The sequence below is a fragment of the Leucoraja erinacea genome, chromosome 8 (genome assembly GCF_028641065.1).
Source record: "Leucoraja erinacea ecotype New England chromosome 8, Leri_hhj_1, whole genome shotgun sequence".
Classification (NCBI taxonomy): Eukaryota; Metazoa; Chordata; class Chondrichthyes; order Rajiformes; family Rajidae; genus Leucoraja; species Leucoraja erinaceus.
In genome coordinates, this window is record NC_073384.1 from 39,152,354 (window position 1) to 39,169,030 (window position 16,677).

Sequence of the window (16,677 nt, forward strand, 5' to 3'; positions counted from 1 at the left end):
TCCCCTCATATGTCCACCATATACTTCCATTGCTACATTGTAGATACAGGGCGGCGCAGTGGCACAGCGGTAGAGTTGCTGCTTTACAGCCCAAGAGCTCCGGGTTCGATTCTGACTACGGGTGCTGTCTGTACCAAGTTTCTATGTTCTCCCTGTGACTGCGTGGGTTTACTCCGTGTGCTCCGGTTTCCTCCCACACTCTATAGACGTACAGGTTTAGAGGTTACTTGGTCAGTAAAATTGTAAATTGTGCCTTGTGTGTAGGATAGTGCTAGTGTACGGGGTGAACGCTGGTCAGCACGGACTCGGCGGGCCGAAGGGCCCGTTTTCCCCCCGATGTATCTCTAAAGTCTAAAGTAAAAGAAGCTCATTCTTGCAGATTTATATGTAAGCCACTAAATCCACGTTTTTCACTTTGATAAAACACAATGGAAATAGTTTTATATAAGACTCTGCTTGGCAACAAAATATCTAACTGACAAGCTACGAGAAAAATACTTCTATTTATGTAAATACACCAGCACTCCACGAAATTCAGTGCTGTAATATTCCACCGATCATTCTGAAAGCTTTTAATGACCCTGTCAACTCACTTCAGAGCAAATAAAAGTAGAGTAAACATTTTCGAACAATGCAGATAATGTGCTACTCATTTACCAGCCTTTGTAAAGCAACATTAGGAAAGTGTTAAGAGCCTGTCCCACTTAGACGATTTTTTAGGCGACTACAGGCGACTAGGCTGTCGCCACATGGTTGCCGGGGTGTCGCCTGTATGGTTGTGAGTAGCATCTTTCTGGTTCGCCACTGGATTTTCAACATGTTCTGGACTATAAAAGATTTATTTTATATAAAGTTACAGCATGGCAACAAGGCCTTTGACCCACCGACAATTGATCATCTATTCACATTGGTTCTATGTTGGACACTTTCACATCTACACCCTACACACTAGAGGAAATTTAAAGAGAAATTTAAAGAAACCCGCATTTTGAAAGGAGATGGCAGCACACTGGTGCAGCTGATAGAGCTGCTGTCTCACACTGCTAGAGACCTGGGTTCGATCCTGACTTCGGGTGCGGCCTGTAGTGTTTCCCCCCGTTGATCACGTGGGTTTCCTCTCGGTGCCCCGGTTTCCTCCCACATCCCAAAGACATGTGGGTTTGCAGGTTAATTGTCCTCTAAATTGCCCCTAATGTACAGGGAGTGGATACGAAAGTGGGATAACATGTGTGAAAATGGGAAACTTGTGTGAAAGGGTAATCGATGATCGGCATGGACTTGGTGGGCCGAAGGGACTGTTTCCATGCGGTACTTTTTACAAACATTCCTTTTGTTTTCTCCACCCTTCCCCCTTTAATTTCAGGCTTTCCTTACTCCGATAAATAAGTTATTGACTGAAACATTATCGCAATAACTTTCTTGGAGACACAAGAAACTGCAGATGCTGGAATCCTGAGCGAAAAAAGACGGGCAGCATCCATGAGGGAAATAACAGAGGATGTTTCATGAAGGGTCCCAATCCAAAACACCACCTGTTTATTTCCCTACACGGATGCTGCCCGACCCCCCCTGAGGTCCTCCAGCAGTGTTTTTCTCTCCTTGACTCTCTTACTTAATTGGTGCCTGCATCGCTATGGCTTCCTGCATTTTCTGTTTAAATTTCAGATTTCGACTTTACTTTGGACTTTACAGCTAGTGTGGAAACAGCCCTTCGGCCAACCAAGTCTGCGTCAACCAGCGATCACCACAACCACCAGTACTATGCAACACACTGGGGCCAATTTAACTTTATTTTTACAAAAGCCAATTAACATACAAGCCTGTACAAACCGTGTACAAACAGCACCTGGAGTCAGGATCAAACCCGGTCTCTACCGTTGCAGCACTAAGACATCACTTTCCTGCATCTGTAGTTTTTTTCCACTTCTCAATTACACCACTTTTCTAAGACAATAAAAATGCTAAACTTTATCACCAGCACTTCTTGTAGCTCTTTGTTCATGTTGAAGATAGACACTAAGTGCTGGAGCAACTCACTGGGTCAGGCAGCATCTCCAGAGAAGTGGCAATTAAGAGGCCTGACCCGCTGAGTTACTCCAGCACTTTGTGTCTATCTTCTACAGCTCTGCAGTTCCTTCCTACACTCTTTGTTCATGTCTCTTGCTTACTTGCAGATCAATGTATTAATCACTGAGCTATGTTCTTTATGTGGATGTATGTCAAATATAATGTGATAGTGTTCTGGAGTACACTGGGATAAACAAAATACATATTATTGCTAATTGCTGAAATATTATTTACACATTTTTAATCAGAGTTCAAAATCCACTTCATCCTAGGAGTAAATATATATAAAAATAACAGGTCCTTCGCAAATCAGTTTTGCTCATTTAGTTTACTGTCACGCATACCGAGGTACAGTGAAAAGCTTTTGTTGCGTGCTAACCAGTCAGCAGAAAGACTGTACATGATTACAATCGAACCGTCCACAGTGTACAGATACAGGATAAAGGGAATAACGTTTAGTGCAAGATAAAGCTCAAGCCAGCAGGCCCAGGTCAAAAGCACATATTTGGACCAGGGCCCAGCATTGTCAAACAATTGGGCTGTTGAATGGGCCATGGATAAAAACTTCATTAGAGCAGCCTTAAATGCAAGACACTTCAATATTACTGGCACAGATATGATGGTGGCGTTTAAGAGGCTACAGATAGGCACATGGAAGTGCGGGGATTAGAGGGTATGGATCATTTACACACAGATGAGATTGGTTTAACTTGGCATTATGTTCGGCACAAACATTGTGGGCCGATGGGCCCGTTCCTGTGCTGCACTGTTCCGTGCTCTACATGAAAAATGCTACTACTCTCCAGCATCACTAGCAACGCTGAAACATCGCTCTTATGACAAATATTTAACAAAAACAGGAAAAAGAACACAATGTACAGTACATCCAAGAAGTTGCACATCTTTCATGGTGGGTGCTTAATTACGACTGATTATTCATATAATAAGTGGTGAAAACTTGACTTACAGCGTACTGCAAGTAGAATTTCTTTTCGCTTAAACAAATAACTGTGCTAACATTTTTCATGGAGTTTTTTCAAAATCACAAATAATTATTCAAATGATGAAAGTGGTGGCAACTTGACTTACCAATACGTGGCAATCACAATTTTTTTTACCAATAACATTTTGATTTGTTTTTTTAAATCAATGAAATCATTATCTGCCCTTAGCTTGTAAGTGAAAAGGTGCTGACCAAAACACACACTCTGAAATTGTATAGGATTCCTTCTAATCTCCGTGATGTCGTTTGTAGGTGGGCTGAAGTGCCTGTTTCCACGTTGTAACTAAATTAAACTTCATCATGGAGATGGAATCCGAACAATTTCAGTGCGTGTTTAATTTGGAGATACATCGTGGAAACAGGCCCTTCTGCCCACCGGGTCTGTGCTAACAAGTCATCACCCATACACTAGTTCTACCGTACACACCAGGGACAATTTACAGAAGCCAATTAACCTACAAACCTGCTGTCTCTGGAATGTGGGAGGAAACCGGGGCACCCAGAGAAAACCCACACAGTCACAGGGAGAACATACAAACTCCGTACGTTCAGCACCCAGAGTCAGGATCAAACTAACCCGGGTCTCTGGTGCTCTAAGGCAGCAACTCTACCACCGTGCCACTGTGCCGGCCATATGTATGCTCAGGTTGATCTTCCCATTAAATGTCTCTGCTTCTGCCCACGTTATCCAACTTACCCCGCACATCTCCTTTAAACTTTTATCTCTCTCAACATTAAAAAAAGATACAACGGATTGCAAATACTGCCGTATAGAAAATGGCACAGTACTGGATTAACTCAGTGGGTCAGGCAGCATCTCTGGAGGACATGGAGAGGCAACGTTTCAATTTGGGACCCTTCTGATCACAGTCTGAAGAAAGGTCCCGACACAAAATGTCATCCATCATGTCCTCCAGAGATGCTGACTGATCTGCTGAGTTACTCCAGCACTTTGTGTCTTTTTAAAAAAAATAAATCAACCTCTGCAGTTCCTTATGTCTCCTTTTATAAGTAGTTGTCAAACTTTTTTTGTAGGGGGTAGATGGGAGTTTTGGCTTTATAAATCGATCTGAAATGCTGTTAATTCAAAACATTTCCACGTTGTCACAACTAAAACATAAGTCTATTGTCGAAGACGAACACAAAATGCAGGCAACATCGCTGGAGAAAAGAAATCGGTGACATTTCAGGTCAAAACCCTTCTTCAGATACTAAGTTTGCTACACAATTTGTTTGTCTGTGTTTTAGCTTCATGCAGGTTGATTACACCTACAGTAATCAGGATTTTTAATCAGTCTGTAGAAGGGTCCTGACCCAAAACATCACCTATCCATGTCCTCCAGGGATGCTGCCTGACCAGCTGAGTTACTCCAGTACTTTGTGTCTTTTTTAAGAATTAATTTTTCAATTACATTTTTACTACAACGGGTGTAATTTTTAATTTATTTTCCACGTTGCGTTTGAAAAACTACCTATGTGTTGCTGTACCCCAGTTACAACACTTATGATCATTAAAAATATCTACATATTTGGGATCTAATGTGAAATTTGCCTCCCTTGCTGGGATTTATGGATGATTTCACGGTGGAGAGTGAGCAGCATTGTCCCTTGGCAAGTTCCTGCCCCATCACAAAAAAACACAAAGTGCTGTTTAGATGATGTTTCGGGGGGGTCAGGCTATTTCTTCAGTATGTGTTTAGTGGGTATGGGGAGGGGGTAAAGATAGTTGGAAAAGATGGGTATGGGACAATATCTGGCAAGTAATAGGTGAATACAGGTGACGGAGGGGGAGTGATTTGCAGCTGGGTGGACAGAGATGAAAAGAAAAGAAAAAGCTGTGATATAAGAGAAGCACAGAATGTGAAGCCAGAGAAAGGAAATAGTTTGGTTTAGAGTTACAGTATCAAAACAGGCCCTTCAGTCCGCAGAGTCCACACTGACCATCAATTACACATTCACACTAGTTCTATGTTATCCCACTTTCCCATCCACTTCCAACACACCAGGAGCAATTTACAGAGGCCAATTAACCAAAATGTAGATGGAAGTGGGTGGGGGGGAAGGGAAAGGGGGAATGGGAAGAAGCGGAACGATCGTGGGAGAAATTTATGTACATCCAGATGAGGCACAGAGAAGGGGAAAAGAAGGTGTGTTTGTTAGTCACCTGAAATAGTCACGCATTAGGAGTTTGAGTCTGAAGAAGGGTCCCAACCTGAAGCATCACCTATCCATGTTTTCCAGAGATACTGCCTGACCCACTGGCTTACAACCTAGTGGTATGAATATTGATTTCTCCAACTTCAACTAACCCCTGCATTCCATCTCTCTCCATCACACCCCCTCCCATCGCACCAGCTTCTCGATCTCATCTAGCAAACAGTTAACAATGGCCTGTTTCCTTTTTTCATCGTTACTTTTTTGCATATCTTTCATTCATTTGTTCAATACCTCTCTACATCACCGTCTATATTTCTAGTTTCCCTTTACCCTGAATTTCAGTCTGAAGAAGGGTCTCGACCCGAAACATTACCCATTCCTTCTCTCCAGAGATGCTGCCTGTCCTGTCGCGTAACTCCAGCTGTTTTTGTATATCACTGAATTACTCATGCACTTTGTGTCTTGTTTTGTAAACCAGCATCTGATGGCATGCAGTTCCTTGTTTCTGGGAGTTTGAGTTGAATTGACACAAACACTACAACAGAGTGCCACTGCTACACTTATTATGCACTTCCCACTTACCCACCCTGTTGTAAATAACACTAACCACGATAAACATCTGTTCAATCATTTGGCAGCGTAACTGAAAGATGCCTTCAACAAATTATATTATCCATCATCTGAAGAGATTTCAAACATGTGGAATCATTATAAACTCTCCATTAGCAATAGGAACACAGAACCATAGAAAATAGGTGCAGGAGTAGGCCATTCGGCCCTTCGAGCCTGCACCGCCATTCAATATGATCATGGCTGATCATCCAACTCAGTATCCTGTACCTGCCTTCTTTCCATACCCTCTGATCCCTTTAGCCACAAGGGCCACATCTAACTCCCTCTTAAATATAGCCAATGAACTGACCTCAACTACATTATGTGGCAGAGAATTCCAGAGATTCGCCACTCTCTATGTAAAAAATATTTTTCTCATCTCAGACCTAAAAGATTTCCCCTTTATCCTTAAACTGTGACCCCTTGTTCTGGACTTCCCCAACATTGGGAACAATCTTCCTGTATCTAGCCTGTCCAACCCCTTAAGAATTTTGTAAGTTTCTATAAGATCCCCCCTCAATCTTCTAAATTCTAGCGAGTACAAGCTGAGTCTATCCAGTCTTTCTTCATATGAAAGTCCTGACATCCCAGGAATCAGTCTGGTGAACCCTCTCTGTACTCCCTCTATGGCAAGAATGTCCTTCCTCAGATTTGGAGACCAAAACTGTACGCAATACTCCAGGTGTTGTCTCACCAAGACCCTGTACAACTGAAGGCTCAATTGTTTATCCCAACTGCACTCCACCTCAGGTGCTTTGTACGTTGAGTCGTAAGAAGCATAGGTTTTTTTAATTCACACAATCAGGGGAAAGAGTCCTAATTGCAATGTGCAGAATGCTCATCTTATGCACCGACTTCATCAAAAGTTAGCATTATGCAGCACAGGTAGTTAAAAAGAGGAATAACGGGCACAAAGTACTAGAGTATTCGAAACGTCACTTATCCATGTTCTCCAGAGATGCTGCTTGACTCACTGAGTTACTCCAGCACTTTGTGTCTTTTTTTTGTAAAACAGCATCTGCATTTCCTTATTTCTACCTCTGAACTACTCCATTGATGTTCGCAACTGGCCAATATATGAGAGAGGGGGAGACTGGGAGAGACAGGGAGAGGCAGAAGAGTCTTAGAATTGAAATCAGTGCAAGTAATGAATTAATGAATTGGTAAATAATATTTTATCATGCTAGAGTTCACATGAATGAACATATCAAAGGAAACCGTTGTGATTTACATGACCTCACTTGAGGGTCTAAAAGACCGAGGCACCATGTACTCCACTGCTGGTATAAACACACTCTGTGACTTGTTTTGGTGGCAGTGAGAAACAGGCGTCAGTCATTCATGGTCTGTAGCCTGTTCCAACATTATCAATGATCTACAAATCAACTTCATTAACACACCACTGATCCACATCCATTGATGTCCTTACCCAACAAAACATATTGACTTCAACATTTCACAAACGATACAATACGACAAAACTTTATTCATTCCCGGAGGGAAATTGGAGGGAAACCAAGATCAACAGGAACTTTTTGGGATAGAATTCCAAAAATTCCACATTACAACGGTAATAATAATTTGGATGTATATCAATATTCCAAATTGCTTTATTAGCAGACGTTCTGAGAGGTGCTGTAAACGTCAATCCACTTCTTCTAACGACTGTCCCCTTGTTGTGACTTGCTCTGATTCCACTCAGAGGAATCCCACATAGTCACAGAGAAAAACAATATGCCAGCAACACTCAAGACCAGGATTGAACCTGGATCCCTCGAACAATCAGGAAGCATCATTAACAGCTGAATGTTAAAAAGTTAAAAAAAAAACAGTGCTGGAGTAACTCAGCAGGTCATACAGCATCTCTGGAGGACATGGATTGATCTTCAGATTGAAGAAACTTCACCTATCCACGTCCTCAAGAGATGCTGCCTGACCCACTGAGTTACTCCAGCACTTCATGTTTATTTCTTTGTAAACCGGCATCAGCCGTTCCTTGTTTTTCCAGTTATCAAGTCGAGTTGAGTTCATTATCATGGACACAAGTACGGTGATGGTTTCTTTATTGTCACATGTACCAGGTACAGTGACATATGGAACAGCCCACTGAGTCCGTATGCAAGAGGCACAATTTTGGTCAACCTGCAATCTGATGTCCTTCGCCACTCCTGGCCCTCTTTAGCCCTCATTCCTAGGGTACTCATCCAACAGCCGACCTCGAGGGCACGGAAGATAAGACCCCCTCAGTTCTTCTCACTTGGCCCTTTGTCCAGCATCTGCCATCACCACCTCTTTCCTTCCCCGCTCCGATTCCCAAACTACTATGATAGCAGGTACACAAAATTGCTGGAGAAACTCAGCGGGTGCAGCAGCAACTATGGAACGAAGGAAATAGGCGACATTTCGGGCCGAAACACTTCTTCAGACTCTTTCTGGGATCAGCATGCAAAGAGTCGCCTAAAGGGGCCGTCCCATTTGGGCAACCTAATTGGCGAGTTTAGAAGAGTTTGAAAAAATGACATGTTGAAGACCTTTTTCGACTATTAGAAGTCCTCCTTCTACCTCCTTCGACTATGTTGAAGACTAGCTTCGACTAACTTTGGGAAAATTGGACACCGAATGGTGGAGAGTGAAGACGACCTCCTTCGACCTCCCTTCGACTATGATGAAGACTATCTACGAGTACCTTCGACTACCTTCCACTACCTTCTTTTACCTACGACTAACATGCCAACCTACTACAGCTAAACAAAGTATGGATTTTTTCCATGGCGACCTGTTTTTACTTGCGGGCATTTTTTAACACATTGGGAAAAACGCCGCAATCTAGCTGAGGCCTCGAGTACGCGGAGACCACTCTCGAGCATGAAGGAGAGTTACGAAGACCTCCTACGGTCTCGTGTCGACCATGCTGCGAGTATGAGTCGAGGGCAAACTCGCTAGAACTCGCGGATTAGGTCGCCCAAGTGGGACAGGCCCTTAAATCCGACATCAACTTGGATTCAGCATAGAGTCATAGAGCATGGAAATAGGCCCAACTTGTCTGACAAGCATGGCCCATATCCCTCTAATCCTATCCTATCCTATCTTATCCATGTACCTGTCCAAATGGTTCTTAATCATTGCGATAATACCTGCCTCAACTACCTCCTCCGGCAGCTCATTCCATATACCCACCATCCATTGTCTAAAAAAGTGACACCTCATGTTTCTATTAAATCTTTCCATCCTCACTTTAAACCTATGTCCTCTGGTTCTAGATTTCCCTACTCTAGGAAAGAGACTGTGCGTTTACCCAATCTCTTCCGCTCTTGATTTTGTACACGATAAGATCGCCTTTCATCCTCATGCGCTCCATTGAATAAAATTCTAGGCTGATCAACCTCTCCCTAGCTCAGGCCCTCGAGTCCTGACAACATCCAGCACTGATATTCAAACCTGCATCTGCCAACTTTCAATTATAATTGTGGTCAGCCCCACACATTCTATCACTGACTGCCAACTGCTTCTTGCTCCACAATGCCCAATCACCCATGTCCATTCACAAAAGGACACAAAGTGCTGGAGTAACTCAGCAGGTCAGGCAGCATCTCTGGAGATCATGGATAGGTGACATTTTGGGTCGGGACCCTTCATCAGATGCTGCCTGATGACTGCTGGGCCACTAATGGCTGCTGATGGCTGTGAAGGTATTTTTAAAGCAGAGATTGACAGGTTCTTGATTAGTAAGGGTGTCAAAGGTTGAAGGGAAAATGGGGTTGGGAGGGAAAGATAGATCACTCGATGGGCCAAATGGCCTAATTCTGCTCCGGTCATTTATGTACTATGAACCTGTCCAAATGTATTTTACAAATTGTTACAGTACATGCCTCATCTACCTCCACTGGCAGCTCGTTCCATATACCCAACACTCCGCCTTTTTGCAATTTCTGATAAGAAAACAAATTCTAATTTCAAGAAAACTGTACGTGAAATACAGAGTAAAGCTAAAAAGGCCAAGTGAAAATGAATGATTCTGATCTGGCAGAAATATTATCCTTCCCGTCCATGTGGGCGAAAGAGCAGGTTTTCTTCCTCCACAATGATAAGGCAGTAAAACGAGAGTGTAGATTAGCACTCAACTGTAATTTTCTAACCACGTTAATTCACCATTACATCATCAAAACCAGCAAATGATGCTACATCAACAACACAAAACAAAAAGACCCAAGAAGTGCAACCAAACCTCCGGTGTTTTATTGAAAAGAGTTGGTTGATTATAAAACCAAGGACATAATTTTAAATTTGTACATAACTTTAGATAGACTAAATTAAACTACGAGATACAAGGAACTGCAGATGCTGGTTTAAAGAAAAGTCACAAAGTGCTGGAGTAGCTCAGTGGGTCAGGCAGCATCTTAAATTACTGTTCAAATTTCCAACCTCCATCAAAAAGCAAAAGGATTGAAGTACTAGAGTGAATGAAGAAAAGATTTGAAAATGTTACCAGAATTGTGAGCCTGTAACCAGTTTAATGGGAAAAAAAGACACAAGGTGCTGGAGTTTACAAAAAAATGCACAAAGTGCTTAAGTAACAACAGGTCAGGCGGTTTCTCTGGAGAATACGGATCAGTGACGTTTCGGGTCAGGACCCATCAATCTGAAGAAAAGTCCCGACCTAAAACGTCACCTATCCATGTTCAACGTAGATGCTGCCTGACCAACTGAGTTACTCTAGCACTGTGTCTTTTTTTTTAATATAAAGCAGCAGTTCCTTGTGTCTACAGCTAGTTTAAGGAGCTAGGACTCTTTCTTGCAAAAGAGAAAATGTAATGAAGGCTTTATTAAATTAAGAAGAGATTCAATTGGGTGTTTGCGGAGAAATTATTGCCAGAACAAGATAAATATAAAATAGCTACTAACAGATCAAATACAAAATTGACAAGGAACATGTTGGATGGATTGATTGAAAGATACACCATGGCAGCGTGCCGACTCTCAATCACTCATTCAATCTAGTTTTATGTTATCCCACTTTTCCACTCCCTACACCCTTGGAGCAATTTTTTTTAATAGAAACCCAAAACGTCGCCTATTTCCTTTTCCATAGATGCTGCCTCACCCACTGAGTTTCTCCAGCATTTTTGTCTACCTTCGATTTTCCAGCATCGGCAGTTCCTTCTTAAATATTTGGCCTCCAAACCCACATGTCTTTGGGCTGTGGGAGGAAATGTGAGCATCCGGAGGAAACCCACGCAGTCACAGGGAGAACATGCAAACTCCACATAGACAAGATCCTAGGTCAGGGTCAAGCCTGGGTCTCTGCTGTACCGGTTGTGCCATTCGGCCACCCTGCTCCTTATTATGCTACCAAACAGTTATTGAAACAGAATTAATAACTGGTAATTATATCGAACCTAAGAGGTGGGATTGGGAGGAAGATAGATTCTGCACCTCACCCTAATTTACATTCCATTTATTTATATGTAGATTAAACTCAGGGTGGATTATAAAATTATAGATATACATCTCATCTGGTTAGTTTTCCAAAGGTAAACACAAAATCGTGGAACAATTCATAAATTCCTCTAAACCTATCCTATCCATGTACCTGCCTCAACTATTTCCTCCGGCAGCTCGCTCCATACACCAACCATCCACTGTATTAAATACATAGCCCTTAGGTTTCCACTAAATCTTTCCCCCCCTCACTTAAAACTCCTCTGGTTCTTGATTCCCCTAGACTGGGCAAGAGACTCTGTGCATCTACCCTATCAATTCTCCTCATGATTTTCTCAATGCAAGTCTTTAAATCGTGTATTATGAAAAATGTAGTATTCCCAAAACGTGCCTCTTGAGATTTTTTAAGGCTTATTATTGTCACATGTACCGAGGTACAGTGAAAAGCTTTGTTTTGCATGCCATACAAATAGATCAGATAGACCATACACAGATACAATCAGTTTGGACAGGTACAATAGAGACACCAAAGGGGAAGATACACTGCAGACTCAATGCAGGTTACATTGTTAAACTCAGTTTTCAAGAGCTTATACATAAAGATGTTATTTAAATATTTTAATAACTCAGAACTGAAGAGTGTGCAATGTACAAATCTGACTAGAATGTAATGTAATATTAATTAGAGGGCATTAACATAAATGCATGTCTTGAAAACATGATGGGAATGATCCAGAAGTCTACATGAGCATCATCCAAAAAATTCCCCGATTTAAAAAATATTCAAGTAAAAGATTGAAAATAGCATATTGCAAGCTTGTGCTACAGTTTTGTACATGTAGTACAATGGCATCTTTGTGCAGAACACTGATTCAGTAACAAGTTAAATCAATTACATAATAACCAGCATTTTATGCATGCTTGAAGCAGTTGAACCAGCCAGAGAGAAAAAAAGTTAAGGGTGTGCAAGATTGTTGTGTAGTTGCCAGCCTTCACTGTTAGCTGCTAAGAAACGTACAGCAGTTCCAATCGGTCAATGCTAAATTATATTGTAATACCTAAGCAGTTCGTCCAAATGTAAATATTTCACCAGCATTACAAATGTTCCACAAAGTAATTAGTCACTTGCATCGGTTTACTAAATTTGCTAAACTCTGAAAGATAAATTGTATCAAAATTGGACAAAGAGTTGGTCTGACTGAAACGAATTATCATTCTGCCTGTTTAAAGGGTGCACGGTCTCTCCATCCGTAGCGGAATGTATCGATGCTATTAATCTTGTGTAGTTGTAAACTGTTTGGGGGGGGGGGGGGGGGGGGGGTGGAGGGAGGGGACAGAAAAATTGCTACTTTGTGAGATTGATCACGGAACTACAGTACTTAAAAGATTGCATTATGCATTGACAGATCGCGCGTTCCGTGCAAAAAGAACCGTTAGATGTTGCGTGGCGAGGCTGCACATCTCAACACAAGTATGTTTCAGAGTTCAGAACTTTGGCAACAACTTCTGACGGCTGTTTCCTTCTAACGTCGATGCAGGGCTGCCTTTCCCCAACTCCCCCACCCATCATCAAAGGGGGAAAAAAGTTTTGTACGCGTTAAACTATTGATATTACACCTTTAATTGACTGGATTGTACCTTTTGGTCCACTATAGAGCAGACGAGGTCCTTGACGGCAGAGAGGGAGATGTCTTGTGCTTCGATGGTCACCGGTTCGCGAGTGAGGCCGATCTGCAGAAGGAAGGATACGCCGTTGAAGGATCCCCGGGAATTGGTGGGACTCGGGGCGTTGAGGCTCCCATTAGAAAGCCGGCCCGACAGAACAGAGGTGGCCGGCGGGGAGAGCGACGGGGTAGGCGAAGAGGCAGGCAGTGGCAGAGCGGTTGGCAGCAATCTCTGGGACACGGGAGGAGACGAGTTGCTGTTGCTTGACATCTGGCTGGCGACGGGTTTCCACTCTGAAACTTCCAGCGTTTGCGGAGAAGAAAACAACCCCCAGAAACAAGGCAGCAGTCCGAACAGTCCGCTTTCCCCCTCCCCAGCTGGGGTTACTGGAACACAAGGAGGGTGGATTTACACGGTGGCGGCCTGGTATTCGCCGTCAAGTTTGTACAGCGGGGGCCACTTCTCTCGATATCCCACTCATGGTTTCCCCCTCCCTCGCTCTTCTCTCCCTGTACTTTCAATCCGCCCAGTCCGTCACCGGAAATACTCTGCAAGACAGAGAAAAAAGAGAGGGGGCAACTCGTTGAATAGATGATTTAAAAAAAAAACGTTTCCTGCAATGTGCATCAAACAGAGAAAGCGAGAAGGTGCTAATATACATACGCATATATATTTTTAGGGCGCATATTCAGGAAGGATTGTGATGTTTCCAAGGGGTAGATATCCCTGTGAAGAGTGCAGGAGAAGTCTGAGCTTACAACTCAACACACTTAGGGGGATCAACACAAAACGGTGCGGGTCTGCCCCCTTGTTGTGACGGGGCTGTAATCCCATTTCCCCGTGAACTGACCAGAAGGGAAAACGATGGGCCTGGTGGTCTCTTAATATCCGTCATCTGCATTTATAGGATTGGTGCGTTTCCGACCATTTCGACAAAGGCTATGTGAGTTGGGGAGCCACTGCAAGCCACTCTCTCTGTCTTTTCCTCTCTCTCTCTCTCTCTGAGAGTTTGCCCGGAAACATTTATCACCAACACATTTAGCGCTGAGATCTGATGACACCAGTCGTGAAATAAATCAGCAGTTAGCAAACCGCAGGGGTCTCCGTTACAAACACAAGGAACTGCAGATGCTGGTTTACAAAAATAAGTCACAAAGTGCTGGAGAAACTCAGCGGGTCAGGCAGCATTCGTGTAGGGAAAATATTAGGCGACGTTTCAGGTCGGGACTCTGTTTCAGAAGATGATGTCTGACCCACTGGGTATTCATTGCAATCTGGCCAGTCCATTACAAACTTCAGTGAGTGGCGGGAGACTGGTTAGCTACACAATCCGAAGATACACGCTAAATGCTGTTGTAACTCAGTCGGACGTCACCCATTCCTTCTCTCCAGAGATGTTGCCTGTCCCACTGAGTTACTCCAGCATTCCGGTGTTCCTCTGCAGTTCCTTCCTACACATAGTTGCATAGTCCACTGGACTTTATCACATCCAATGCCTGTTCAGATCGAACAGGTTTGCTAATCGCTGGTTTGATATGCGATACTAATCGATAGGGGAAATGAAGAAAGGTACACATGGGCGCCTGCCTTTGCTCACTTGAAACTGCCCTTAAAGGTTCTGGAGTAACTCAGTGCGTCAGGCAGCATCTGTAGATAATCTTGAACAAAACACAAGAGGATGAGTGCTGTTTCGGGTCGGGCCCCTTCTTCAGACTAATGAGTAATGTAGCGGGGGTGGGGGTTGGAGGGGGAGGGGGGTTTGGTGGAGGGTTGTTGGAGAAAGCTGGAAGAGAGTAATATAATTACTCGGGAAGTATGGAATTTGGGCAAAAAATATCGGATTTGTTCAAATTAAACAATTATTATTGGCATGGACATAATTTGGTCAGGGCCCCCTTTTTTAAACCTCCTGATATAGACTTTATGGAAACAGAAATTAAATGTTAAAGTGCTCCAATTTTGTTGTTATAACAACATCGGTGGCTGATGCAGTTTGACTGTGGATACAAGAAACTGTAGATGCTGGAATTTTGAGCAAAACACAAGAGTGCTGGAGAAACTCAGCAGACCAGGCAGCATCTATGAAGGGAAGAGGGGCAGATTCAACCCAAAATGTTGTCTGTCTATTTCCCTTCGGCGATGAAGGCACAAAGTGCTGAAGTAACTCAGTGGATCAAGCCTGACCCGCTGAGTTACTCCAGCACTTTGTGTCTTCTTTTGTAAAACCAGCTTCTGCAGATCCTTGTTTCCATCCTTCACATCTGCTGCCTGATTCACTGAGTCCTTCCAGCACTTTGTGTTTTGGTGTAACTGTGTTCTGATTACTAAATCACTTTGTGCAGCAGGGCAAGTGACCCCAGACACAATAATCCCTGTATCCTCTACAAACCACACATTTAAATTGGGATGATAAGTACAATGTAGCTTGTTCATTTCAATAAGTTTACCACATTGCAGTAATGCGAGCCATGTCCTAAACTAATTACATGGTCGTAATACTTGCAATAAAGATAATATATTGATCAGAAAGTGTTCCAGGATAATATTGATAGGAAATAAATGTTTCAGATTATGGAAACCTGAAACAAGAAATACAATTACTTTTTATTTAGTCTACTAAGTACATCTGGTCTACTACGATCAGAACACATTTTTTTCAATGTGAAGAAGGGTTCCGACCCGAAACATCACCTATTCGTTTTCTCCAGAGATGCAGCCTGACCCACTGAATTACTACAGCATTTTGTGTCTATTTTCAGTATAAACCAGCATCTGCAGTTCCTGCCTACATTATATAATTACATTACCATCCAGAGGGAAATAGTGGGGACCAGTGGTGCAGTCACTAGTCTGAAACCACTCCAAATATCTCTTTTTGCATACAATGTTCTTAATCACTGTATTAGGCCTTAAAATAACTACAATAATCACAAAAATAAATTAAATTGCTCGTCATGATATTCTAATTATTCTCCACTAATCACCCCACCAATATTTATATTGCAGTTTGGAAAGACTATTGCCAATAAATCGGCATGTATATTTGTGTTGAGTTGTTGTGGTGTAGGGAATCTTAACGGATAAGTAACTTTGTTTTCATAATTTAGTTAGTTGTCCAGATAATGATCCCAATAATCAAGAAGCAATCAACTACATCTAAAAAGATGAATGATAAGTTTACATGATATTTAGGATGTAACCTCTGGCATAACTAAGGCCAGAACGATTTTTTTCTGATGTAATATTTATATAGATTTAAATATTTTAATTTCTAGCCTGCTGCAATATTGAGGACTCGTGTTATTTATGGTAACCTGTTATCATTGTTGCACGCTGCATTTTCTGTGTTGTATTTGTAAGTGGACGACTCATTTGCTTTGGTGTCATAAACAAATGGGCGTGAATTGTTTTAAAAGTTGGCGAAGAATGTCCCATGAAATTCCACACCAATATCTAAATCCTGCGAGAGAAACAGCCTAATTGGTTCTTTAAAAGGGCGAAAGGTATCCAGAGACGCCCATTTCCAGCTATTTACCGATGGGACACTCCGTTATTCCGCTGGGAATCTCCAGATGGGTCACTCTCGCAACATAACTAAACGGCAACAAGTTAAAACAGAGATGGATGGGCACAGCCAAAGATTATAGAGGAGCTTTGGGCACAACGTGCAGGAGTAACTCAGCGGGTCAGCAGCATATCTGGAGGAAAAGGATAGATGAAGTTTCGTGCCGGGA

General features: G+C 42.6%; 1 protein-coding gene across 1 annotated transcript in view; it reads right to left on the minus strand.

Moving 5' to 3' along the window:
• Positions 1 to 16,677, minus strand: part of prkd3 (protein kinase D3) — a 268,503-nt gene that overhangs the window by 250,706 nt on the left and 1,120 nt on the right. The window contains exon 2 of the mRNA XM_055639547.1: positions 12,917 to 13,491. Coding sequence (XP_055495522.1) covers positions 12,917 to 13,213 — 297 coding nt within the window. The 5' untranslated portion in view covers positions 13,214 to 13,491. The remainder of the gene's footprint in view (positions 1 to 12,916; positions 13,492 to 16,677) is intronic.